Source organism: Protopterus annectens, chromosome 2.part0 (assembly GCF_019279795.1).
Source record: "Protopterus annectens isolate FY-2018-M chromosome 2.part0, PAN1.0, whole genome shotgun sequence".
Lineage (NCBI taxonomy): Eukaryota > Metazoa > Chordata > Ceratodontiformes > Protopteridae > Protopterus > Protopterus annectens.
This window is the reverse complement of record NC_056728.1, coordinates 1,396,754,403-1,396,780,849: the sequence shown is the minus strand read 5'-3', so window position 1 is coordinate 1,396,780,849 and position 26,447 is coordinate 1,396,754,403. Positions and strand designations below refer to the sequence as shown.

At 36.8% G+C, this 26,447-nt stretch overlaps 1 protein-coding gene across 3 annotated transcripts in view; it reads left to right on the top strand.

Moving 5' to 3' along the window:
• The window catches only part of ETV1 (ETS variant transcription factor 1), a 392,872-nt gene that overhangs the window by 308,147 nt on the left and 58,278 nt on the right, over window positions 1-26,447 (top strand). For all 3 annotated transcript variants that reach the window (XM_044061623.1, XM_044061621.1, XM_044061622.1), the window contains 2 exons: window positions 12,972-13,040; window positions 13,898-14,067. In XM_044061623.1, the coding sequence (XP_043917558.1) occupies window positions 12,972-13,040; window positions 13,898-14,067 (239 nt within the window). The remainder of the gene's footprint in view (window positions 1-12,971; window positions 13,041-13,897; window positions 14,068-26,447) is intronic.

Here is a 26,447-nt window from a genome sequence, read left to right as displayed (position 1 = left end):
CACTGAAAATGGGCACTTCTGGCCCATTTGGACCATCCTGGTAAACAAATGCAAATAAATAAATGTATTTTTATTTGTTTACTTATTTATTTTATATATGACTTTTTGCCTAGTGTAATGAGCCAGTTGATGTGGGGCCTTTTTCTAACCTAGCCTGCATGAAATATACAGCTTAAATGATACATTTTTAAAAAAAAGTATAATACATTTATTAGGATACATTTAATGATAGTCATAGGTTTAACTCAGTGGATTTAGTCAGGCTAGATACTATGAGACTTTCCATGCACAAAAGAGTAGTTTATCTTTGAACTAGCAGATGGGATACTTGAAGGACAAGTAGGGATCTATTAGCAGACTTAGGTAATTTAACTTTAGGTTATTACCTCTGTTATTTGCTATAGTGTCCTTGATGGCCTATTATTTGTGAGTTCATGAGTGTCCAGATGGCATTCTTGATAAACCGTGGTGAGCAATTATTGGAGTTAGGCAGACTTTGTGTGGGAAATGGACTCAGGATGATTTTGTGTGGTAAATTATGCAGTTCTGCTTGATATCCATTTCTCTATCTCTCTCTCCTCACATCTTTGCGTCCTCCACCTCCTCCTACTCCATCTTGAATGCCACTTTGGATTTCATCTTCACCATCCATTGTGTTAGACTGTACCATGAGTCCACAGCCATCTAAACAAAGCAGTTATTTTATAATTCCAGAAAGTAATTGGCCCCTACATTCTGCTGCCTGTACTCCTATTTCCCATCTTTGTCCTTGATGTTCAGGATAACCTCTACATCACCTCAACATGATCGTAAGTGCCCATCTGTTCCTCTTCTGTGTCTTCTAATTCTTATTGACAAGACCTTTAGCTTGTATACTGTCTGGAAATATCCTTTTCCCTCCACATCATTCATCCTTCTGGTGCCTTTCCTCTGGACTCCTTCCAGCAGCCTGATGTTTTCTCCATATATTGCCTCCAGAAATGCACACAGTACACAAGGTGTGACCTCAAAGTGTGACTTGACCTTGTCACAGTAGACAAATAACTTGCCTCTTTGCATCTGTATTCTATTGCTTGATGATATATCCCACAGTATTTTGCTTTCTGTCACTGCCCTCTTACTGGGCTCATGATTGTTCAGCTCAGGAGTGATAACCTCTCCCGGATCCCTTTCTTGCTCGTTCTCCATCAGTTCCACTCTTTGTAAATGATTCCTTATACTAGAGTTGCTGTTAACCGTGTGCAGTGCTTTGCATGTGTTTGTATGGAATGTCAGCTGCTACCTTCAGCCCACTTGGCCAGCCTTTCCAATCCTTATCTACAGGCACTCTGCTGTCAAATTCTCCTGCAACACTATCATAAAATTGGATCACCTTGATCTAATAGCTTCTTCTAGCAATAATCCAGTTTTTGTTGCTGCCTTGCTGATTGCTGTTTGTTGTTCATTATGATCACAGGAAGTTACTAGGCTAATGGCCCTAGGGTCCTTACAAGCCTAGTCAAGTTTTTACCCTTATTTTCATGATCAGCAGCTATTGCCCCTGTCTGAGATGGACACAGATAAAATCCCCAAGGTGAATTTACGGTCACCCATCCAATCATCCAGATTCCGTTTGAAAAGGGCCTATGAGGTGGTCTGTTTGACATGAAGTGGGAGTCTATTCCAAAGGTGTGGTAACCTCTGGGAGACAAATCTGTCCCTCCAGCAGGTTTTATTAATGTCACATACCAGGTTAAGGTCTTTAGACCAAGTAACCCATGTACCATTTGATTTATGGATATGAAGGATTTCCAATAACACAGGGTCAGTGATTGCCTTGAATGCAGGGCAGAGATCACCTCTAAGCTGTCTGTATGAAACAGAATAAAGTAACAGTGATTTCAGATGATCCCCATAGAACAGATGCTGAAGACCTTGAATTTTTCTTGTGAGGAACCTTTGTGATTCCTCCAATTGCTGCAGGCACTTAGAAAGGTACACACCAAAAGGGGTATTGTACTCAGTTGTTGGCCTGATGAGGTAAGAGTACAGGGAGGTTTTAACTTCTTTTTTTCTGCAGGCAATGCCCTTGCTTATGAGATGAGCAATATAGAATACCCTTCTTACACTGTGGCGACATGACGGTCAAAGGTAAGGTTGCTGTCAGCTTGTGCCCAGGTCTCACACCACTGAGTGCATACTTAAGGTTCTGCTATTGTAACCAGCCATTCCTTCAAAACTTTCCTCATGACTTTCCTCGCCATTGTTGTCATAACCTGATTAACAGGTCTATAAAAACAGTTGTTAGTCTGTCCTGTGTTTTCGCAATGATAATTCTGTCAGAACTTATATTCATGGTCAGATTGTACTAAATTATTGATTGCTGAAACCACTTTGTATTGTTTTGGAGAGTTTCTGCCTTCAATAATGTTACTTAGCTGTGAAGATAGAGTGGTGTTTATGTGTATGTATGGATCTATGTGTATGTATATGTGTGTGTATATATATATATATATATATATATATATATATATATATATATATATATATATATATGCATATAAACATTGAGAAAGTTGTTTTTTGGATTCATTTCAGTATGTCGAGATTCCGAAACTTTGATCATATGGTCTTGACCATACGGAATTCGAAATTTTGGCAAAGCGACATTCAGATGTGAATCCATATAAATATATATATATATATATATATATATATATTAGAAAAAATACACAACCATCCTGGGTAAAGTGCCCCTTAGAACCAAAAATTCACTATTCTCTGAAAAACAACAAGGACGCAACACCACAGCAGATATCCAAACAAGAAAGAAGTTTAATTGATCCACATGAACAGTAGTACAGTGCGCACTTTCACGTTATCAAAACATTTCTTCAGAAAGTCCCAAGGGAAAAAAACTGCTGTTCCAAAAAAATAAATAAATAAAATTTGAAAGAATACATAAAATGGGGGGATTTTCCCCCTACACCCCCCCTACTTAAATATACCAACTCCGAGATCGCACTACAGTGCCGAAAATGGCAAAGTAACAGAAGCGGCCAAGCAAATTCTTTCCCTGGGAAGGAATTTGCTTAAAAGCCGTGTCACTATTTTGCCTTTTCATTGTTTTAAGTTCGACCAAGATGCATTCGATTGAATGTCTTCAGTCATCTAATAGGAACCCTATTTTGCTACTATCTTATTAGTCCTTTTACAAGCTCCCTACCTATTCTCTTTTTTATCCACCTTTTACTCCATATACTGTTTCGTCTGTTTCTCTTTTACTGTATACTAGCTATAATCCTATACTTTCTTACCTCATATACTCACTTCAATTTTTCTTCCTTAATGCACCTATAACTCATCATACTTTGTTTACAAACATTTATGTATATGCCCATTTGCCTGTTTTTTACCTGATAATAAATCTCTGATTTAATTGTACTTTTGTTATTTTTTTTATTGAATGAGTTTCTTATGTAAAACTGATTCTAGTTATGTACAGTTTATCTTAGTTATATATTATTTTATTTTCTTTTTCCATAAACAACTATGTTAATTAATATTTAGTAATGTAATATTGGAGCTTTTCTCCTCAGGTCTCTGCTGAAAAGGGCTTTGCCCAGTCAGACCAACCCGGTTAACAAATTTCAAATAATAAAATTATAAAATATATATATATATATATGTATATATATATATATATATATATATATATATATATATATATATATATATATATATATATAGGCTCCCACTAGAAATCAGGACCGTTACACATTCTAAACAATTTAAGACAGCCACCAAAGAGCACTTTAAAAGTCACTGGTCCTGCCACTGCACTCTCCCTCCTTAAACACCCCCTACTTCTCATACCTTAATCTACTTTCTGCCCTTAACTCACTCTTCTCACTAGCTCTCTCTAATCTTCCTTTGACTACTCTTTCTATTGTCTTCCAAAATCTGTTAAGCAAATCATCTCAGACAAACAGTCTATTGTAATTGTCTTGCTTTCATGCAACTACATTATCATAAAACTGGGTTTTTGTAACCACTTACCTCAAAAACTATATTCATCTTAATAACATATTTATTTTTATACATCTTGAAATAGTTTTGCTATACTCCTGATTATTGACACTGTATAACATTGTATTGCTGGTTTATGCCTTGTAATAATCCTGTAACGTTGCTGTTTAATGCTAATTTATAATTAAAATTGTATAATATGTTGGAGCTTTTCTCCCTGTGCCTCCACTGAAAAAGGGCTCTTCAGCGCAGTCAGACAATCCCGGTCAACAAATGTAAAATAAAAATAAATAAAATACACACACACACACACACACACACACACACAGACACACACACACACACACACACACACACACACACACACACACATACATATATATATATATATATATATATATATATATATATATATATATATATATATATTTGTGTGTGTGTGTGTGTGTGTGTGTAGGTCACTGTGGTGCAGCAGTTAGCTTTGTCACCTCACAACAAGAGGTTTTCCAGGTTTAATTCTTGATTGGCACACCTTCTGTGTGGAGTCTATATGGTCTTCCCTGCGGTCAAATGAGTTTTAAAGGCATGCAGGAGTGTGTGTCTTCCGTGAAAGCTGGACAATGTGCTGGCAATTTGACACCATAAAAACTCTACTGCCAATCAGTCTGCGGACCGGTGATCTGCTGTGGCTACCCCTAACGGGAGAAGCTGAAAGACATTGCTTTTTATGTATATATATATATATATATATATATATATATATATATATATATATATATATATATATATATATATATATATATATATATATATATAATATGGGTCTGCTTCATATGATTGAAATTTTATATGATCGACACTTATTTCACCGACACCAAAACACCGAAGGCTCAAAACACCGAAAACTCATTTGATCGAAACTCATAACACCGACATATGAAATTCAAAGCATTATGCCCTTTCCCCCACTGTAGCGAGATCCTGGAGTTAGAATAAATAGTTGGGGGGGGGTGGGATGGCGGAGTCCTTCACATTAATTAGATAAATATTGTCTGCAAACAGTCATTTCTGTTATAAGTATCCATATCTATGTTTGAAATGTATGATGTATGTGGGTGGCATTGCCCCCCACACCCCCCAGTGTAGGGGACTGTGCCCCACATCTAAATTTTCTATCTCCAGGATCGTGCTACAGTGGGGGAAAGGGCATAATGCTTTGAATTTCATGTGTCAGTGTTATGAGTTTCGATAAAATGAGTTTTCAATGTTTTGAGCTTTTGGTCTCTCTGAAAAGTTTATCGATCAAATGAGCTGTCGCTCATATGAAGTAGACCCATATATATATATATATATATATATATATTTATGTATATATAGATATATATATATATATATATATATATATATATATATAGATATAGATATAGATATATATATATATATATATATATATATATATATATATATATATATAGAGAGAGAGAGAGTAAGGAACTATATTATTTGTGTACATATTCATAGAGAGAGAGAAAGAAAGAGAGTGAGGGAGATCTTACATAGAGAGATATGGATATGTTAAGGTGCTTATTCTTCTGCAAAACAACTTTTTTTTGTATCTGTTCCACTGAGGCGAGATTATTTTTAAGTTTTTGATGTGCTACAATTGCCAAAGTGCTTAAGTGTTAGACCTTGATGAAAAGTATCACTTGTGTTATACATTTATGCATATTATTGACTAGGACATTGCATCCAGGTAGTGATTATTGTCAATGGAGGGCTGGAGACAAAAGCTGCAGTCACAATGGTTATCATAAAACCGAAAGCATCCGCTGGCTAGGATTCTACAATGTGGTCTTTATATTAGGTTTCTACATGGTGGTCAGTTGTAGGATGACCATACATTATTGAATTACTCTAACATATATTGACACAGTAGAGGAAATGTATGTATTTCTAGGGCAATTTAACATGCAGAGCATATAGAAGGCAAAGAACATTAATGTTAATGTTTTCACTATGGATAAGAAAAGCTGCTATTACAACTTGTGAAAACTCAGTACGTTACAAACATATTGTTTAAGCTAATTAAATATATATATTAGAATGTTGGACAGAACTGTATGTAATGAGAAGTTACTGAGGAAGAAAGTCACTGTTTTCTGCTTACAGGCTACTGCTCTACACTAGTCTTCTTGACTAACATGCCAGGCAGCGGATTCTGCAAAATGCAGTGTAGGAAGAGTAGATTCATTACAATTAAAGGCCAGTACAGAGGGATGATTTACAGGTGCCTTAGAGCACTCTATTGGCTTTATTGTCATACATGGTATGTGCAGTTATATCTACGCAGCTATTAAAATATGCATTCAAGGGAGAGATATTAATTTTCAGAGTTACAGTGATGATATTCAGCTTTATCGTTCCTTCTCTCTGAAGCAATTGTCCAGCTTTACCATCATTGAAATATTATATCCTTTCTGAACACTTTATTATAGTTTATAGTTGAATCTGACTAAAACCTTTGAAGACTGAGATGATTCTTGGACATACCAATGCCCATCCATTATATACTCGATAGTGACCACCTTCAATTTTGTCTTGGTGGGAATAGGTTGAAATTTTGGAACAAGTGAGCAAAATTGGTGGAGACATTTTACAATATATTGTCACTGATTGAAGAACAATGTGATGGATGTTATCAGCTCAACTTATTACTACTTGAGAAATATGTCCCAGATTAAGCACTTAATACTTTCCTCAGCCTTCTTTCTTTGTGTCTCCAGTATTGCAATCAATCTTATCTGCCTTGGGCTTTCTGATGCTGACCATCTCTGCCTTTGGCAGATAAAGAATTTCACAACCAGAATATTGACTGCTGTCTCTTGTTCCAGTAATAGTATGCTGGATAGTAGTATCTGCTTTGTTTGCTCTACACATCCAAGGTCTTAGATATATGAATGTGCTTATATGGTCATTTAACATTAGAATTAATGGCTGCTTGTTGTTCCCAAGATGTCGCAAGAACCACATGGTGAGTGTTCATGTGTTTGTCATGTTAAACTCAATAGATTCCTTGATTCAGATATGTCCTACTGCTACCAAGACCTACTTTAAGATTTGCTAGAAAATCATCTTTTCAGAAGAGTTTACTGCAGTCCGAAGAGAGCTTTTTTAGATCATATTTTGATTTATGGGTGTATTAACCATCTTCAATGACCTTCAGCTGAACTGTATTTTTATAAAAATCTGCAGTTATGTCATTGCTTTCCAGCTGGCATTCTCTTTAGGTGATTTATGTACACTCTTTATATTAAAGAACTTATGTAAATAAAAATGTAAATGCTAATGGAGACTGAGAACTTAAGCAAGTATCACTGTTTCTGTTGCTATTCTAGAAATAAATACATATACTTAAGTAGTTGTCACTGTAATATAAGAAAACATCTGACCTGTATGCTTTGTGTTTGGTTTGTCATTTTCACTATGAATTCTTTTGTCCCCAATAAGTTGAAAGGACAGAAAGTTACTCATTACCTGGAATTTCCTGAGATGAGGTCTCATGGCTAAATGCCTATCTATGTTTGCAAAACAAGCGAAGACTTAATCATAGCACTGGGAAATGATAATCGCATTGGAAAGTATTGGTAATTTATACCTGGCCCAGATCATTAAACAACCATTACCAGAAAACTGAGAAATAAAGGCTTATTACGTGACTGCTTTCTACTGGTCAATCTGTGATTCTGCTGTTCAGTTTGAGAACCTGAACTCTGCATTCATTGTTAAGACTCTGTAAAGCACAACCGGGATTTGATTTCAGGATGCCTGTATATACAAATATGTTTTTGTGTGATAAGACAGTCAACTAGTAAGGTTGACTCACCTCTCAAGAATGTGTCCAGGACTCTAATTTTTGTTCAGACATTTGTAAAGATCTCCAAACATCTGTGTATTACCCCAACACGAGTACCATAAGACTTTTATGTTTACTGCTAATGATTATAGGTCTGCTATAATGAATTGAATACAACACATTGCACTATGCTGGGTCTATTAATGCTAGGTCTGATTTGTACTTTGTCGTTTGGCCTCTGTGCAGCAAATAATACATAATTATGGTTACTCAAGGCTTCCAGTGATAGAGCCAGTACATTCCACATCATCATATCCACTACCTCTAGCTCTTGATAAAATACTTGCAGACACAACTTGGTAGAATAGACTATAAGGTCAAGAATCGTTCCCATTTTAACAACATCACATCAAATAAGTTTGTGCAACCCAAGGAACTGCACATGGAACAGTCACTGCAGGCAGTGAGCTGGTGGAATGCTTCATATTGAATGTAAGCAAAGCCAAAGATGTTGCTATAACCGGACAAACCCAGTGGAAACATTTACAGTGCAGCTGTAATCCCACAGGACATTCATTCACCCTGCCTTTGAATGGGCACCAACCAGTCTGCTGTTTTGACACTTAGCTTAAGAAATAGTGTGCCCAGCATAATCAAACTCATGGGCAGAATGGTGGAGGGACTAGAGACCAGGTGAAGAGCAGTATAAAAAATGTGTTGATTTACAAAGAAAATGCAAGGAGCACTAGAAATGCTGCAGTGTTTTAATATAAAGGACAGACTTTGTTGATTAGGAATGAGAAATGTGTTATACAGGACCCTTTTCAACTTGGAACTCTACTAAGAAATGGAGATAAAAAGCAAATGAATGCAGAGATAAATGAATATGCTATCACTGGGCACGATTGTTTTTCTGAAGCACTCCCATCATACTGATGGCACTGAGGGAGCAAGATGTGACTATGACTCTAGTTCTGTGAATGAGCCAACAAGTGTCAGGTCTGTCATGAAGTTACCTGTTAGACAAAATTGTGAACATATCTCACATAAATAATTAACATTTCTGCTACAGGATATTTAATGTTGCCAAAAGTTTTCATCTTTCAAATAATTTGAAGCAGTGAATAAGTAAAATTCTTATATATAAAGATGAATTTTCTCTTACCAAGTTAATTTTCTTTGTAGATGTAAAAAGTTATGAACTTGGCTACCAGAATATTAACTATAATAATGTACATAGTTTCATAGATTTATATGCAAATACTAGGCTAGCTGCCCTTGCAGGCCATTTTAAGTCTAGTCACTTTCCCTTTTTGTGCTCAAAATAACCTATCTCATTTGGTTATACATTGGCCTCACCCATCCCATGGTCAACAATTGTATTCTAATGAGAATAATTGGAATCATGCCATTGAATAATTTGAGGAGACGCATGCATAAGATAAAATATTTAAGAGCTGCCTCTGTCCATTAGTAGTATACAGGGCAGTCCTGGGATACATTTTCTGTTCTCATCCATAGATCTAAGTTGTGGTTGAATATGGAAAGTGATGAACTTTTGTTTTATATGGCTGGGGAGTCTGTTCCAAAGTAGCAGTATCCTCTGCAAGATATACTTGTCCCTCCAAACTGTTCTGTTGATGTTACAGATGTGATTTAGATTCCAAGAAAAAGTATTTCTAATGTAATTTGACTTGCTGATATGTAGTAAATCCATCAGTAATGGGTTGGAGGATGCTTTGTATGCCAGACACAGGTCACCTCTTAGCAGTCTGTAGGATACTGAGTATAGTGACAAGGCTTTGAGTCAGTCTATGTAGGATATGTTGTTTATGCCTTGTATCCTTTTAGTAAGGTATCTCTGTGGGTGTCCCAGTTGTTGCATGTGTTGCATGCCAAAGGAGGCATTATATTCAATGATTGTCCTAATGAATGCTTAGTAAAAGGGGACAGTGACACCCCCCTAGATCAAGGCGCAATCATTGAGTCCCCAAATGATGTTAACATATTACAAAAAGGGCGAACACAAACAAATGATTGGTGCCAAAGCCATGGACAAAAACTAAATGAAAAAGTGCAGTATTATCTCCTTTGCCATAGAGAAAATCCCTGAAATTACAATATTGACAGCACCCCCCCTAAGCTCAAACTCAGTGGTGTGAGATTTGAGAGAATGATAGCAATCTAAACTTCAATCACCATGTGTCCACAGTGGTAAGTAAAACCTTCTACGTTATGCATCTAATAAGTAAGGACATCACATACAGGACTAAGGATGTTATAATGCTTTTGTACTTGACCCTCATCAGACTACTGATAGAGTACAATGCTGCCTTTTCCATGTACCTCACCAGACCAGACATCTGCAGCAGCTCGAGAGAACAGAGAGGCTTCTCAACAGTAAAATTCTGGACTTCTGAAATATGACCTACATGGAAAGACTGAAAGCCTTCTCACTGTACTTTGTATCCTACAGGCTGCTGAGAGGCCACTTGTGCATGGCCTACAGGGCAGTCTCTGATCCTGCCCTAATGGAAGTGCTGCACATCTGCAAGTCAAATGGGACAAGAGTCACTCATTCAACCTAGCCTGTAACAGTTACAGAACATGCTGGAGAGACATATATATATCCCAGAGATTGCTGCTGCTCTGGAATAAACTCCCAATTCATGTGAAGCAGGGCTCCTCAATAACCCAATTCAAGTGCAACCTAGACAATTGGATGGGAGACCATAAATTCACCTCAGGGGTGGCACCTTTGTCCCTCATGGATAGGGGCAGTTGGTGATGATCATAGACTCGGTCTGTGAATAACAACCATTTAACCATGGTCACTTAGGGAACATGGGTATAACATGGCTAGGCCTGTAAAGGCCCTAGGGCCATTAGCCTAGTAATCTCCTATGCACCTATGAGCATATAGGTACAGTCCTTTTTTTTACAAGCTGTGCAATACAGAAATACTTTTTTTACAGCAGTGGACATATATCATGTCATGTGATGTCCACCACTGCAAGCAATATGTGATGGCCACCAGTATGAGGAGAGGGGTGTGCACTTGGAATGCAAATGGATACACTTAGTATTTCCAGATGCAGACCTCTCTGCATCAAGTACAGTTTCCCTTAAGAGCACACAGGGAACACACTCAGCCTGGGGTCTGGATGTCTCTATATCTGTCTCCCTCCAGGTCCCCAGTAAGAGTCCCCACTGGTACAGCTGTAGGGTTAGGTCCTCAGCCAAGTGTCCAAGCCAAGACCCTCCAGCACCCTCTCTGTGAACCCAGTGCTTCATGTATCTGCTTCAAGTAGCTGACACACACACACACACACACACACACACACACACACACACACACACACACACACACACACGCACGCTCACACACACACACACACACACACACACACACACACACACACACACACACACACACACGCACATGCACACACACGCACACGCGCGCACACACACACACGCACACATGCACACACACACCTGGGAAAGGCTGGCACAGATTACCCGCTCTACCAGCTTTGCCCAGATTATAAGGTAGATTCACTCCTACCAGTTAGTTACTATAAGGCTCTTACAAAGGGCATACAATTATATAGTGCAATATTAATACTAATGCAAATGATAGCAGTTGACCAAGACAGCTAGGCCTTCTGTAGTGGCCCACACAGTGTTACCAAATAAATATAAGTACTCTCAAAGGTTAGATAATTTCTACAAGGACCAGCCATAAAAAAGTTTTCAATATATTTAATAATAAATACTAAAAAAGCATGAAAATACTGAATATGTATTCACAGTAAACCACAGAATTCATATCACAGGAAATATTGAAAAGAACATTGATCGACAAACCCAGACAAATAAGGAAAAACTATATCTGAACTAAGCTTCAGTATATTTCCAACTAATCTAAAATGATTATTGTTCCCTAGTTAAGTTACTTAGTACCGAAAGGTAAGATGCTGTGGGTGAGGGTCTTTCTAGTCAGGTTCCCAAAAACAGAATACTCAATACCCTGAGATTTCCCTTTGTAATATCTAAAATATAATTTCCAAGAGGGCTGGCAGAATGACCTCATCTGATCACCTGACTCTAACTTCTCTCAGTATTCCCCTTTGAAGCTAAGACAGGAATTTAACATAGACGGCTACAATACACATCCAAATGTTTATGGCAGTGCCTGGTGTTTCCCCTCTTTTTACTAAGCTAATGAACAAAGGTTTTTTCCAGACCTAGCATCTGTGGTCCTATTCACACTGTGGGGTGATGTTTTAATAGTCTAACAGCTCATTTACATTTCCCTTATTTTTTCTTAAAGCAAGCTAGCTGGTTAACCATTGCTGTCCCAGTATCCTGTATTAAAACATATACATTTAATTCAGTTGCAATAATATATGTACATTTCTTTTCATTTCTGCAGGGTGCACTGTTGATACATTTTAACACAATCAAACCTCACAAATACATTTTCAGTACAAGCATCTGTACAAATCAGTTTGATATACAAATGACATACAGTTCTAATACATTTGTAACACAGGCATCTTTTATAAATCAGTTTGATATTCAAAGGACATACCAGTCTTTACAAAACTCCAGCTGGCTATGCTGGTACTTGCCCATATCATCACATGTCATATTATGGATATAAAGATATGGATATATATAGATATATAGATAGAGATAGATATAGATATAAAAATATGTATATATTACATATTTATATGGAATGCACATATGTTTGCTTAGGTATAAAGTATGTTTTTGAAAAATGCTATTTAATGCATTATTAGTAATACAATTTATGTTAATATATAGGCAGTTAGTTGACGATTATAAGTCTGCTTTAATGACCTGATTGAGATGGAAACTAAAGTAATTTAGGCTGCAGCTGTTTTACTGCACAACTAAGTTAATTTCCTATGTATACCTGAAAGGGAATTTTACTAGATTTGCTAGGAAAAGGGCAAATGTTTGTAACTGTTATCAGACATATTGTTTTTTGGTTAGCTAACAGTGTACCATGTTGCTATGTAACAAAATACCTTAAGTATTTGTATTTAGTGCATACTCATTAGTTTTTTCTTTGTAGGTTGCCTTTATGAAAAGGGACCTCGACATTTCTATGATGATACATGTGTTGTACCTGAAAAGTTTGATGGTAAGCAACTTACATTCCCATTTATAATCACTCGTTTTTCTGCTTTCTGTGTTGTTGATTTTTATCCATTCATGCTTACTTACTTTATTTGTATGGATAATATAGCACTGAACATTATGTGTTAAGATTCATCTCTAGAAATAATGTATATGGCTGCTTTGACAGAAAAGGCTTTTAGAAAGCAAATCTAATCAATTTCCCAAAGACAAGGGTGTAGACGTTTTGAACTAACTTTCTAAACCTTAACTCCAGTAGTTTTCTTTTGAAGCACAGGAGACGTAAAGCAAGTCATGTCATTACTTTTGTAGCCCTTGTTTTAAAAGGTTATAGTAAGCTTTTAGGTTGCATTTAGAGTGATGAAGAGTTCAGTCACTACAAAACAATAACTATTCATTGATTCTTTTGCTTAGTATAACTTCTGAATCTAATTTCTTAGATTTTTGTGTCTTTATTTATTTTTGTCTCCATTTTATTAAGTAGGTCCCAAGACAGTGGGATATACATGTGAAAGTCAGTTTTATATATTTACAGTATATTTACAGTGTGTGTTTGTGTGTTTTTCCAATTTGTAGAGCAGTGCTACATTATGCTTCTTAACTTGGTTTTCAGTGGTAAAGCCCCATATTATCAAACTGAAGATCTTTTCTTTCTTATTTTGTATACTATTGTGAAGAATATTGAAACTGATAGGAATGTATAGCTGTTTGTAGAGCCCTGTCATTGTTTAGAGTTTATGTTTTACTCTGCATATTCTTACAGCTCTGTGACTGGTTGTATTTGCACTATTTCTATTGAACCAGAGCCTGTGTATACTCCTGATTTATAACAGTTGTTAATCAATTCAATTCAATTTGTAGGTGACATTAAACAAGAACCTGGTTTATTCCGAGAAGGCCCCACCTATCAGAGGCGTGGTTCTCTCCAACTTTGGCAATTTCTTGTCGCTCTTCTTGATGATCCATCAAACTCGCACTTTATTGCTTGGACTGGTCGAGGCATGGAATTTAAACTTATTGAACCAGAAGAGGTAAGCTTTACTTTTTCATAAACAATGCATTTACTGGCAGAGTTATTTGTGTTATACATGAAAGTGGTTGGTACTGACCAAAATCTACAATGAGAAGTGCATTTCAAAGGCTAGTACCAAGCTATCTACACTTGTGGGCCATTTTAAACTTAACCACATTTTCTAGCCCAAAGGAAATCAAACCCTCTATTATGCATCTGTGAAGTACACACCTTTATGCCAACCCCCAACCCTTCCTCATCAGTGATTCTGGAATTAAAGCAGGAGCAGCAGCAGTGGTTTATTCAGATAACTCTACTGATATACTCTTTTAAAATTAAGATATATCAGACAACATAAAGATAAACTTCTTTGTGACTGTGTATCTTGTTAAGATATTAAACACTGCAAAAAACGGGCTCCAAACTTAAAAAATCGTGTCCAAGTGTATACAAAGACTACAAAGCAAACAAGTTGATTAAGCACTTTCATTCACTGATTTATTGCGTGAACTTCTTCAGAAATACAGTTCCACTCATACATTCTTCCTTTTATACTAAAAAAACAGGAAATGACATCAAATCCACTTAAAATGTGTATAAACATGTAAAAAAACTATTTATAATTTATAATGTTGTTAGATAAACTAACTATTTGTTCAATAAAAAACATTTTAAATTTATAGACTCGTTGAGTCCTGGATGTTTGTCAGCCCCTAAGGACAACTGCCATAACGCTTCTTTGCATTCCAGTGCGTTATTTAAATCACCACCAAAAACAATTTCATTGATCTTATCTATTACTGAAAATTCAAATTTCTTGAAATTCCTACAAATAAGAGCATGTTTGGCCAGTGAATTATTTATATCTTTGTTTTTTATGGCCAAATTGTGCTCATAAACCCTACGTTTTAATGTTCTGATGGTTTTCCCTATATAATAATGGTCACATGATGCACAACAAGCTATGTAAACAAGGTATTGTGTGTTGCAATTATAATAATCTTTGGCCCACAAAGTATAATTAATGTGTTTTAAAGTTACAAAAGAACTATTACTAATATATCTGCACTGCTTGCAATTTTTACAAGCATAAGTGCCTTTTTTTGTACTAACTGATCTAATAGTCTTATTTGTTTTCCTGTTGTCGTTCTCTACCAAAGATTTTATATTTGACATCTTCTTGTAAGTAAATTGTGGTCTTATACCTATTTTGGCTACAAGTTCTTTGTTACCCAACAGTACCTTCCAGTTGTTAACTATTATTTCTTTTATACACCACATCTCATTGACAATATGTACAGGGAATGCTATGTTATAGTCTTTTACTTCTGTAATGTTCTTTTGTATACAGGAACTCACTAAAATATCTCCTGATTTTAAAATGGGCATAGCTACACCTTGTCTCAATACTACCACTTCTTGTTCTATTTTTTCCAACAACTTTACTTTGTGCCCTCTCTGTACAAACAATGACCTAAGAAATGCCATCTCACTGATGAATGTTTCATCATCTGTTGTTAACCTACTTAATCTAATAATTTGTCCTTTGATGACACCCCTTTTCATATGTTCAGGATGTAAACTATCCCTGTGTAGATACTGATTAGCAAACACCTCTTTCCTGTAAATTTTGCTGATGAATGTATCATTTTCTTTGTCTATACTTAAATGTATGTCTAAAAATGAAATACTTTCACCATAACCACTGATTTTAAACTCTAAAAAGGCGGTTGTTTTGTTCAAGTCATCTACAAACTCTAGAAACTGTTTATGTGTACCTGTCCACAAAAAAAAACAAGTCGTCAATAAATCTATAGTAGGCCTGTATTTTGGAAAAATGATGATGTTGTGTCAAAAGACTATTAGATCAGTTAGCACAAAAAAAGGCACTTATGCTTGTAAAAATTGCAAGCAGTGCAGATATATTAGTAATAGTTCTTTTGTAACTTTAAAACACATTAATTATACTTTGTGGGCCAAAGATTATTACAATTGCAACACACAATACCTTGTTTACATAGCTTGTTGTGCATCATGTGACCATTATTATATAGGGAAAACCATCAGAACATTAAAACGTAGGGTTTATGAGCACAATTTGGCCATAAAAAACAAAGATATAAATAATTCACTGGCCAAACATGCTCTTATTTGTAGGAATTTCAAGAAATTTGAATTTTCAGTAATAGATAAGATCAATGAAATTGTTTTTGGTGGTGATTTAAATAACGCACTGGAATGCAAAGAAGCGTTATGGCAGTTGTCCTTAGGGGCTGACAAACATCCAGGACTCAACGAGTCTATAAATTTAAAATGTTTTTTATTGAACAAATAGTTAGTTTATCTGACAACATTATAAATTATAAATAGTTTTTTTACATGTTTATACACATTTTAAGTGGATTTGATGTCATTTCCTGTTTTTTTAGTATAAAAGGAAGAATGTATGAGTGGAACTGTATTTCTGAAGAAGTTCACGCAATAAATCAGTGAATGAAAGCGCTTAATCAACTTGTTTGCTTTGTAGTCTTTGGATACACTTGGACACAATTTTTTAAGTTTGGAGCCCATTTTTTGCAGTGTTTAGAATTTATTTTGTGCTTTGTGTTGGGTGATATCCATGGCTTATGAAGCATCTGGTGAAGACAGTTTACTAAATGTGACTGTTTACTCAGTTCCTGAAAGTTTGGACAATATGGTCAAATCCACTTCACAAGAGGACTTGATAGCTACCATCGTTAGAATAGTGAAAGACAGTTTAAACAACTACAGTCCCTCTAAACATCAACGTAACTTGAAGGGTTCTGAAAATGAGCAGACGTCATTGCGTTCTATCAGGGTTATCAAAAGTAATGGAGGAGAACGAAGTAACATCGCTGTGGGATTACAGACTGGTGAGAACCAAAACAGCATCTTGAATTACGTTAACAGGGCAGCAGACAATCCGTTTGCCTCCATCCAATTAGATAATCTGAACACTAAAGTAAGTAAACCAAACATCGATTCTAAGTACACAGACAGCATAAACTGTAGAAAAGCTATATATGAACTCGAATGTTTGGTTTTCAGATTTGTGACTCTGGAGTTGGAAATTAAGTATTTACAAGAATGTATTACCAGGAAAGTAGTTCCGCAAGGTTTGCGGACAGTGAAATTTCTGAATTTTATTACACCAGGTGATGATTTATGTAAAGAACTGATAGAACTATATAATGATACTGGCGTTAACATGATGCGCATGTTAACGGAGCATTACCAGAAAGAGATCACTAGTGTTAAAGAAAGGATCCAGTCTTTGGATTCAAAAATAAAAAGTTTTGATTGTTTTGGTGAACATTTGGTACTGTACAACGGAGTAGAGGAGAAGGCCAACAGACACAGGGCTACCATTATTTCAAGAAAACAATCAAAACTAAAGAGAGACATTATGGCATATCAGACAAATGTTGCTTATGTTGTTTTAGAAAAAGCAACGGACAATCAAAGAACTGTGTATAATGACAACAGAATCGAAGAAGTTGGACAGACTGTTACTACTAATATTAGTTCAAAAGAGATTGTTAACACTAGTAAGAACAATATGTCTAATGACAAATGCTTTGTAGAAGTTCCAAATGTTAACAATGGGACAACACAAAACAATATAAATGGAGCAGTGTTTTGTGACAATGAAGTTACGTATGCACAAGTAGCTTCACAGTCTAATGAAGGGCAGAATCAGGGCCCTTTTCAGTTAGTAAATACACAAAACAAACGGACTCGAAAGTGGTACAATACCACTCAATACAAGGGGAAAGGGAAAAAGAAAAATCAAAATCAGAAGAAATTCAAGTGGTAGATGAAACTGTTACATTTAACAATGGGAATTTTGTAAATGATTTTGCTATTAACATTATAAATTTGTCTGATTTTTTTCTTTCACCTGACATAGAAAATGTTTTAAAGAAAGGTTTTTCGTTCATACCTAACATTAGTATGAACATAGGAAAACTTTTGGTAGATTTTAGGTTATATTTGAGAAAATTAAATTTATGTTATATTATGCAAGATGTTTTACAGCTATCTGATAACACAGCAGAAAAGAAACCTAAAAAACCTAGTACATTTAATCCTCCACTTCACACAACATTGCAGGTATTTCAAAGTTTATGTGAAAGTAATTTCAGAAGTATCTACTTACAAGAACATCCACAGAACCTTACAGAGAAAGAGAAATGTGCTTTAAGTGATTTATGTAAAAACCCTACCATTAGAACTATGAAAGCAGACAAGGGTGGTAAAATAGCTGTCATGAACACCAAAGACTATGATGAATCCATGTTAGCCATGTTAGGAGATACAAATGTATATAGAAAAGTAAACACAAATGAAGTTAAGCACAGTTTTCAACAGATGGATATCATTTTGTTTGACATGTTTAGTCAAGGGGAGTTAGATTATGAAAGTTATGATTATTTAACAGTAGAGCATCCAAAATTGGCCACCCTATTTGGTATTCCCAAAGTACAGACAAATCCATCAAATCCACCTTTTAGACCCATTATTTCTGCCAAACACTCTAAGACAGAGAACATATCCACTTGGTTGGATTATATACTGAACCCAATAGTACAGAAATCACGTTTTTATTTAAGAGATTTGTGGCATTTGTTGGAAAATCTTAGAAATGTGAAAGGGACATTGGGATCTATGAAATTTGGAACTTTAGATGTGAAGTCTTTGTTATACCTCTATAGATTCAGAACAAGGTATTGAATTTATGAGGGAATATTTAACCAAACATACAGAGTTGGTGAGTACCAAAGTCAACACCTTATGTAGTTTAATGGAGTTGGTATGGAGTAATAATTTTTTTAGATTTAACAAAAACATATATCAACAAATTTCAGGTGTGGCAATAGGGGCAAAAGTGGCACCTTCATTTGCTAATATGGTAATGGCAAATTGGGAATTGAAATTTTTGACACAACATCGTCATTTTTCCAAAATACAGGCCTACTATAGATTTATTGACGACTTGTTTTTTTTGTGGACAGGTACATAGAAACAATTTCTAGAGTTTGTAGATGACTTGAACAAAACAACCGCCTTTTTAGAGTTTAAAATCAGTGGTTATGGTGAAAGTATTTCATTTTTAGACATACATTTAAGTATAGACAAAGAAAATGATACATTCATCAGCAAAATTTACAGGAAAGAGGTGTTTGCTAATCAGTATCTACACAGGGATAGTTTACATCCTGAACATATGAAAAGGGGTGTCATCAAAGGACATATTATTAGATTAAGTAGGTTAACAACAGATGATGAAACATTCATCAGTGAGATGGCATTTCTTAGGTCATTGTTTGTACAGAGAGGGTACAAAGTAAAGTTGTTGGAAAAAATAGAACAAGAAGTGGTAGTATTGAGACAAGGTGTAGCTATGCCCATTTTAAAATCAGGAGATATTTTAGTGAGTTCCTGTATACAAAAGAACATTACAGAAGTAAAAGACTATAACATAGCATTCCCTGTACATATTGTCAATGAGATGTGGTGTATAAAAGAAATAATAGTTAACAACTGGAAGGTACTGTTGGGTAACAAAGAACTTGTAGCCAAAATAGGTATAAGACCACAATTTACTTATAAGAAGATGTCAAATATAAAATCTTTGGTAGAGAACGACAACAGGAAAACAAATAAGACTATTAGATCAGTAGTACAAAAAAAGGCACTTATGCTTGTAAAAATTGCAAGCAGTGCAGATATATTAGTAATAATTCTTTTGTAACTTTAAAACACATTAATTATACTTTGTGGGCCAAAGATTATTACAATTGCAACACACAATACCTTGTTTACATAGCTTGTTGTGCATCATGTGACCATTATTATATAGGGAAAACCATCAGAACATTAAAACGTAGGGTTTATGAGCACAATTTGGCCATAAAAAACAAAGATATAAATAATTCACTGGCCAAACATGCTCTTATTTGTAGGAATTTCAAGAAATTTGAATTTTCAGTAATAGATAAGATCAATGAAATTGTTTTTGGTGGTGATTTAAATAATGCACTGGAATGCAAAGAAGCGTTATGGCAGTTGTCCTTAGGGGCTGACAAACATCCAGGACTCAACGAGTCTATAAATTTAAAATGTTTTTTATTGAACAAATAGTTAGTTTATCTAACAACATTATAAATTATAAATAGTTTTTTTACATGTTTATACACATTTTAAGTGGATTTGATGTCATTTCCTGTTTTTTTAGTATAAAAGGAAGAATGTATGAGTGGAACTGTATTTCTGAAGAAGTTCACGCAATAAATCAGTGAATGAAAGCGCTTAATCAACTTGTTTGCTTTGTAGTCTTTGGATACACTTGGACACGATTTGTTAAGATATTAGGAAAAAGATTAAATAATTATATTTGGAGAAGGCAGGACATTTACTTTCCTTTGCACACAAGCTGATCTTACTCTGCATGGAAAGTCACTCTGAGATATGGGCTGGGATTCAGAAAGGGCTTCTACTAGGTATAAACCCTAATATGAGTGGCCAAGCACTGTAGGAAACCCATTGTGATTCAGAGATAGGCCCACAGCAGTAATTCAACATTGTCGGTATAATTACTGCTGATGGCCAGCTCTATGGCTGTGCTCCATGCTAATGAGGCATTCATAGGCGAGTGGTTTATGCTAATTAGCCATGTGCTGTATCCACACAAATGCCTGCAGGAAGGGATTTATGCAGTAGAATGATTCAGCTAATCAGTTGTCTGCATAACTTACCATGGCAGGCAGTGGTAAAGAACATGACAAAAATGCTGCATTCCTCCATTATTCTCAAGGATAAAGATCATGTTAAATGTAAGTTCAGGGAAGAGGTAGTGGAGATGTAGTAGTGGGTTGTGTGTATTTGCATGTGGCAGAGGTATGAGTAGTTTTTAGAGGACTGTGTGTAATGCTGTGTGTGTGTGTGTGTGTGTGTGTGTGTGTGTGTGTGTGTGTGTGTGTGTATGTGATAAAGTGAATGCGGTGGTACATCTACCATTGAGATGCATGGGCCACAAGTGGTAATTACTACTGCAAAGTGTTGTTTGGCACTGTCAGTAATTATCCCCCATTCAGAGACATGCAAATTAGCTTATAATGAGGACTTCCTTATTGTGGGTAAACACATCTCTGAATCACATTTCCATAACTGTGTAGCTATATAACTTACTTTTGTCAGCTGCAGTTTATGCCCGAGTGGGGATTTTTTTCTGAATCTCAACTATGGTTTATTAATCAAGTTTTCTTTTTTACAGTTCTGCAACTCTTAATTACAGATCATGGACTTCCTCTTGAAGCCATTTTATTCAAATTTTCTCAGCTCTCAGTAATTCTTTTCTCAATTAACGCTTTGCGTTATCATGTGAACAGTGTAGCTAAGCAAGCCTACATTGGTGAAATCAAGGAATAACTGTTTTATGCTTTGGCATGTTGTCCAAAAAACTGATAGCAGCCTAGCAAGGAAGGCAGCCTGCATTATGTTATGTGGGCAACTTATGACAGCAGTCAGGAGTTTCTGTGTTCATTGTGGCACTGGGCCAGCGGTTTTAAAATACTTTTCAGTCAAGTCCATTTTCCTGGCTGAAAGTTGAAGAGTTCACAGGTATTTTGTAACCATGGATTCATTTTTTTTCAATGGCTTCATAGCATTGATTGACTTGTTCTTTTTTTATTTTTTTCATTAATGTGATAAACCTAATAGGCACTACTTTTCAAAGGCAGTTAGGGAGCACTGTTACGTAAGATATCTGCTAAGAATCATGCAGTAAACAGGCAAATGGAGGCTGTGGATCCCAAACTCTGGAAGGCAAGATGAGCTCAGTTGTGTCTTAGCCTTAATACGTTCTGCCATTTGTTTTACATGAGCACTTCTAATCAGCAGTGGGCATTAAAGTTAGATTCATAAGCTGCAAACAAGTTTACTAATTACAGGCCAAACTGTTTAATTCTGCTAACACAATCTGTATACTAGCTATTTCTGCTCAGTATCTGAGTTGTTTGGCTGGCTACAATCAACTGTATTAGAAGCTGATGTTAAGTACAAATTTGCAGTTTTAAAGATAGTACTGTATTTTATTTTTCTGTCTATTTAATTGTTTAACTTAATTTTGCCTGACTGAAATATTTGTTTTGCCTAACTGAATTTTTTTTTATATGTTCTGGCATTGCTTTCTGTTCTCATCTATCCTGAAACTGTTTTTTCTGTCTATTTAATTGTTTCACTGAATATTGTGGTCTGTCTGTCCCTCTGCAGTTAGAGGGGGTTATTGCTGTTCAAACTTCTTTGTTATTCGATATTTAACTCTCAGCCTAGAGGGCTTCTCTCTGCTTTAAGTGTTAGCCACATAACTGGGAATTTAATTTCTGCTCAATATCTGAGTGGTCTGGCTGGCTACAATCAACTGTATTAGAAGCTGAAATTAAGTACAAACTTGCAGTTTTAAAGATAGTACTGTATTTTATTTATCTATTTATATGTTTAACTTAATTTTGCCTGACTGAAATATTTTTTTGCCTGACTGAATTATTTTATATATTTTCTGGCATTGCTTTCTGTTCTCATCTGTCCTGAAAATGTTTCACCCCCTCACTCCCACCCTGTTATTGTGGTGTTGTTATAGTTGGTGGCTTTGCAGTTGCCTGACCCTACTGTAAATTTGATCTGGGATACCCCTCCCAGTCTAGTGTTCACTGTACTTAATACAGAGAGAACATTTGAAAAGGCCAACCCACTTCCTCTCTCCTTGCAGTTTACTAAAAAAAATATTGCACTTTATTCGTCTGCTTTTATTGTATTTGTGTTTCTTCCTACTTTATTACCTTATTTTGCTTTTGCCTCTTCTTAAAAGTACTCAATTGTATTTATTCTGCTGCATTTATTAATGCTTTGTAGTAGCCTGATTAAATTGTAACTGTTATTCTAAGCCTGTTGTTTTAAGCACTTGGGCTTCAGACCATAAAGTCTGCTCTTCAAATTTTCCCTTAGAATTAGCCAGTTTTTTAGTTTTAGCACTCAAATCTGTCTTTTTGAGCTCAGCACTTGTTCCGAACTTATTGTAAGCACTAAATAAGCTACAAATTACTACTAAATAAGCTACAAATTACTACTGCACTTAACTTTCCTCACTTGTCTAGAGGAAAACACTTTTTAGTACTTAATAAATAAGTACCTATCCAGGCATGTCTGTGGGTCAGCTCCCAGTGTTTTCTCCTGTCTACCTGATGAATCTGGGCATCTTGGGGCAATGCAGCAATTGCCTCATGTGCACATACAACCCTCTCCTCCTACCACCTAACACTACAACCTGTGAGAGATGCACTTATATAACCAAACGGAAAGCAAAGCTGTCTTCACCCAAGACTGGACTAGACAGTCAAGAGGAGAGGGTAAACACTTGCACCAAACCACTCACATCACATAGTCCCTCAAAACCTACACCACCAAAACACACACATAGAAACACAAAACACACACCTACATTCACAGAGGCTGTCAATAAAAATCTGCACAAGCAACAGGGACCTCCAAAGCAGAAATGCAAGCAACCTCCACCCCCCAACACAACCCAAATGACACATAGCCCACAAACTCAGTGTGCCACCCAGCCACAGCCCATAAGGCATAGCAACATATCCAACACTCTAGTCATAGGTGACTCTGTAGTCAGGCACACTGATGTTCCACTCACCAGGCTAAACAAGGAGAAAGTTACTGTCAGCTGCCTGCCAGGTGTCAGGATCCACCACATAATGCACACACTCAGGTCACTCCACAAGTACAAATATGACTCTGTAATTGTCCATGTTGGTGTGAATGACCTGTGATGTACCTCCCTGGACTACATAAAAAGAGACATGGAGGAGCTCTCCAATCTTGTAACCCAGACAAGTATAATTCTAGCCCTGAGTAGCATCCTGCCATCACCCACCCAGAATGATACCACAGTACAAAGACAAAATGATTGACTTCAACAGTTGGCTAAGCTTCTGGTATCATTCTAAGGGGATCCAGTATCTGTCTGCCTGGGATGACATGATCGACAGACCAGGATGCTTTGCCAGAGATGGCCTGCACCTGTCCCCCTTAGGATTCTGGATTGTGGCTAAGGCTCTTACCACCCCTATAGTGCCTTTTTTTGGCAAGGTTCAAATGACAAATTCACCACCGTAACAGGTACAAGCAAGCAAAATCTGAGGGTAATGCTACTCAATGCTAGAAATCTAAACCTCAAAATGCACTCACTCAAGGCACTCCTCAAAATGGAGAACATCGACACCTGTGCAGTCACAGAGACCTGGTTCAAGGCTCCAGAGAGCACCCCTGCATTACCAGGCTATAATTCATACCACACCTTTCGGCCACCTAATCTGGACCGAAAAACTAAAGGCGGAGGCGTGTCCATATTCATTAAGGATATCCACACCTCCAGGCTAGTTGCTCAGCATAATGCATCCGAGATTATCCAAGTGCAACTAACTCTGGGCAAGACCACAATCCAAATTGTAGCTTGCTACAGTTCCCCCAGCATGTCCCAGGATTCCCACTCCTCATTTCTTGATACATTGGGAAATATTAGGGTACAACCCAACACCCTAATAATGGGCAATTTCAACTACCCCACCATCAACTGGGAAAATTACTCATGTACCAACTCTTTTGCTCAACGCTTTCTGGAATTCATAAATTCCAATGCCTTGGATCAACTTATCCACACCCCCACCAGGGGCAGCAATATCCTAGAACTGGTCATTACCAACATGGGTGACCGATGTTCCACACCAGAGGTCAATTCCTCATTGGTCAGATCCGACCACAAGCTAATCTCCCTAGACATCCACATCCCACCTGCACCCCCTATTAGGGAAACCACTGTAAAAGCCAACTTCATGCTTCATAAGACAGAAGTGGCAAACTTCACAACACCCATCCAGATGGACAATAGAGGTACAGCTGCTGAATTCTACACAAATGTACTTTATAAGCACTTACACAAGTGCATGGATTGGGCTATCCCCAACAGAACCAAGATGCTATCCTCCAAAAAAAGGAACCCAATCTGATGGTCCTCTGCCATAAAGAAACTCTACAACAGAAGAAAGAAACTTCTACAAAAACGAGTAAAATCCCATGATTGGAGGAACTCTCTGGTCAGCCTCAGTAAGAAGCTGAGATCCCTCATAAAATCCTCCAAAGCTAGTTATGAAAACAGAATTGCCACTGTTTCTAAAGACAACCACACAGCATTCTATAGCTATGTCAAGAATCTCAATGGCAACACTCAGATCTACTCTGAGTTACAGCACAATGGCACTAAATATACAGAACCAATTGATATTGCCAACATCCTGGCAGATAGGTTCAGTGCTAACTTTACCCCCCTCTCTCCCCCTAAAGGGCCCATCTCTATACCAGAAGAATACAAAGTTCCTGTAATGACAGCTGCACAGGTAAAAACCTCACTCTCCAAAGCCATGAACACAGCATCCATAGGACCTGCCAACATCCTAGGCTGCATTCTACATGAACTACAGAATGAACTGGCACCCCACTTAAGTACCATGTTCAATCATAGCCTCACCTCAGGTTTTGTGCCCACTGAATGGCACACAGCAATGGTTATCCCACTTCACAAAAGGGGATCCACCACGGACCCCAGGAACTGCCGCCCCATTAGCCTGACGAGCCTGGTCTGCATGGAACTTATAAACAAAGACATTGGTAATCTCTAAACTCTGGACCACACCCAGTTCGGGTTTGTAAAAGGCAGATCATGTCTCCTAAACCAAAGCCATAGATGAGGGTAAGGTGGTTCACAGAGCCTATCTAGATCTCGCCAAGGCTTTCGACACCATCCCCCACTCTGGAATTATAGATAAACTCACTAAACTAAGTATAAATCCCTATGTCACAAGATGGGTTGCCAAATGGCTCACTGACAGAACCCACACTGAAAGTAGCAGACTGCAAATCCGACTTCAAACCAGTGACAAGTGGAGTACCACAGGGTTCAGTCCTGGGTCCTCTCCTGTTTGGTATCTACTACTCTGAAGTACAGGCCAACACAAAAGGTCTTTGGCTAACAAAGTTTGCAGATGACTGCAAACTAGGAGCCATAATCGAAACTCCTAACGATGTGGACATACTACAAAAGGGCCTCACTGAGACAGATGCCTGGTGTCAAAGCCATGGCCTCAAGCTCAATGGCAAAAAGTGCATTGTCATCCCTTTTGGTAAAAACTCTGTACCCATGAACTACCACATAGGCAGTAGTCTACTTAACACCGAACATGTGATAAGAGACCTTTGGACACAGGTGGACAGTAGTCTCTCCTTTGATAATCACATTGCCACAGTAGT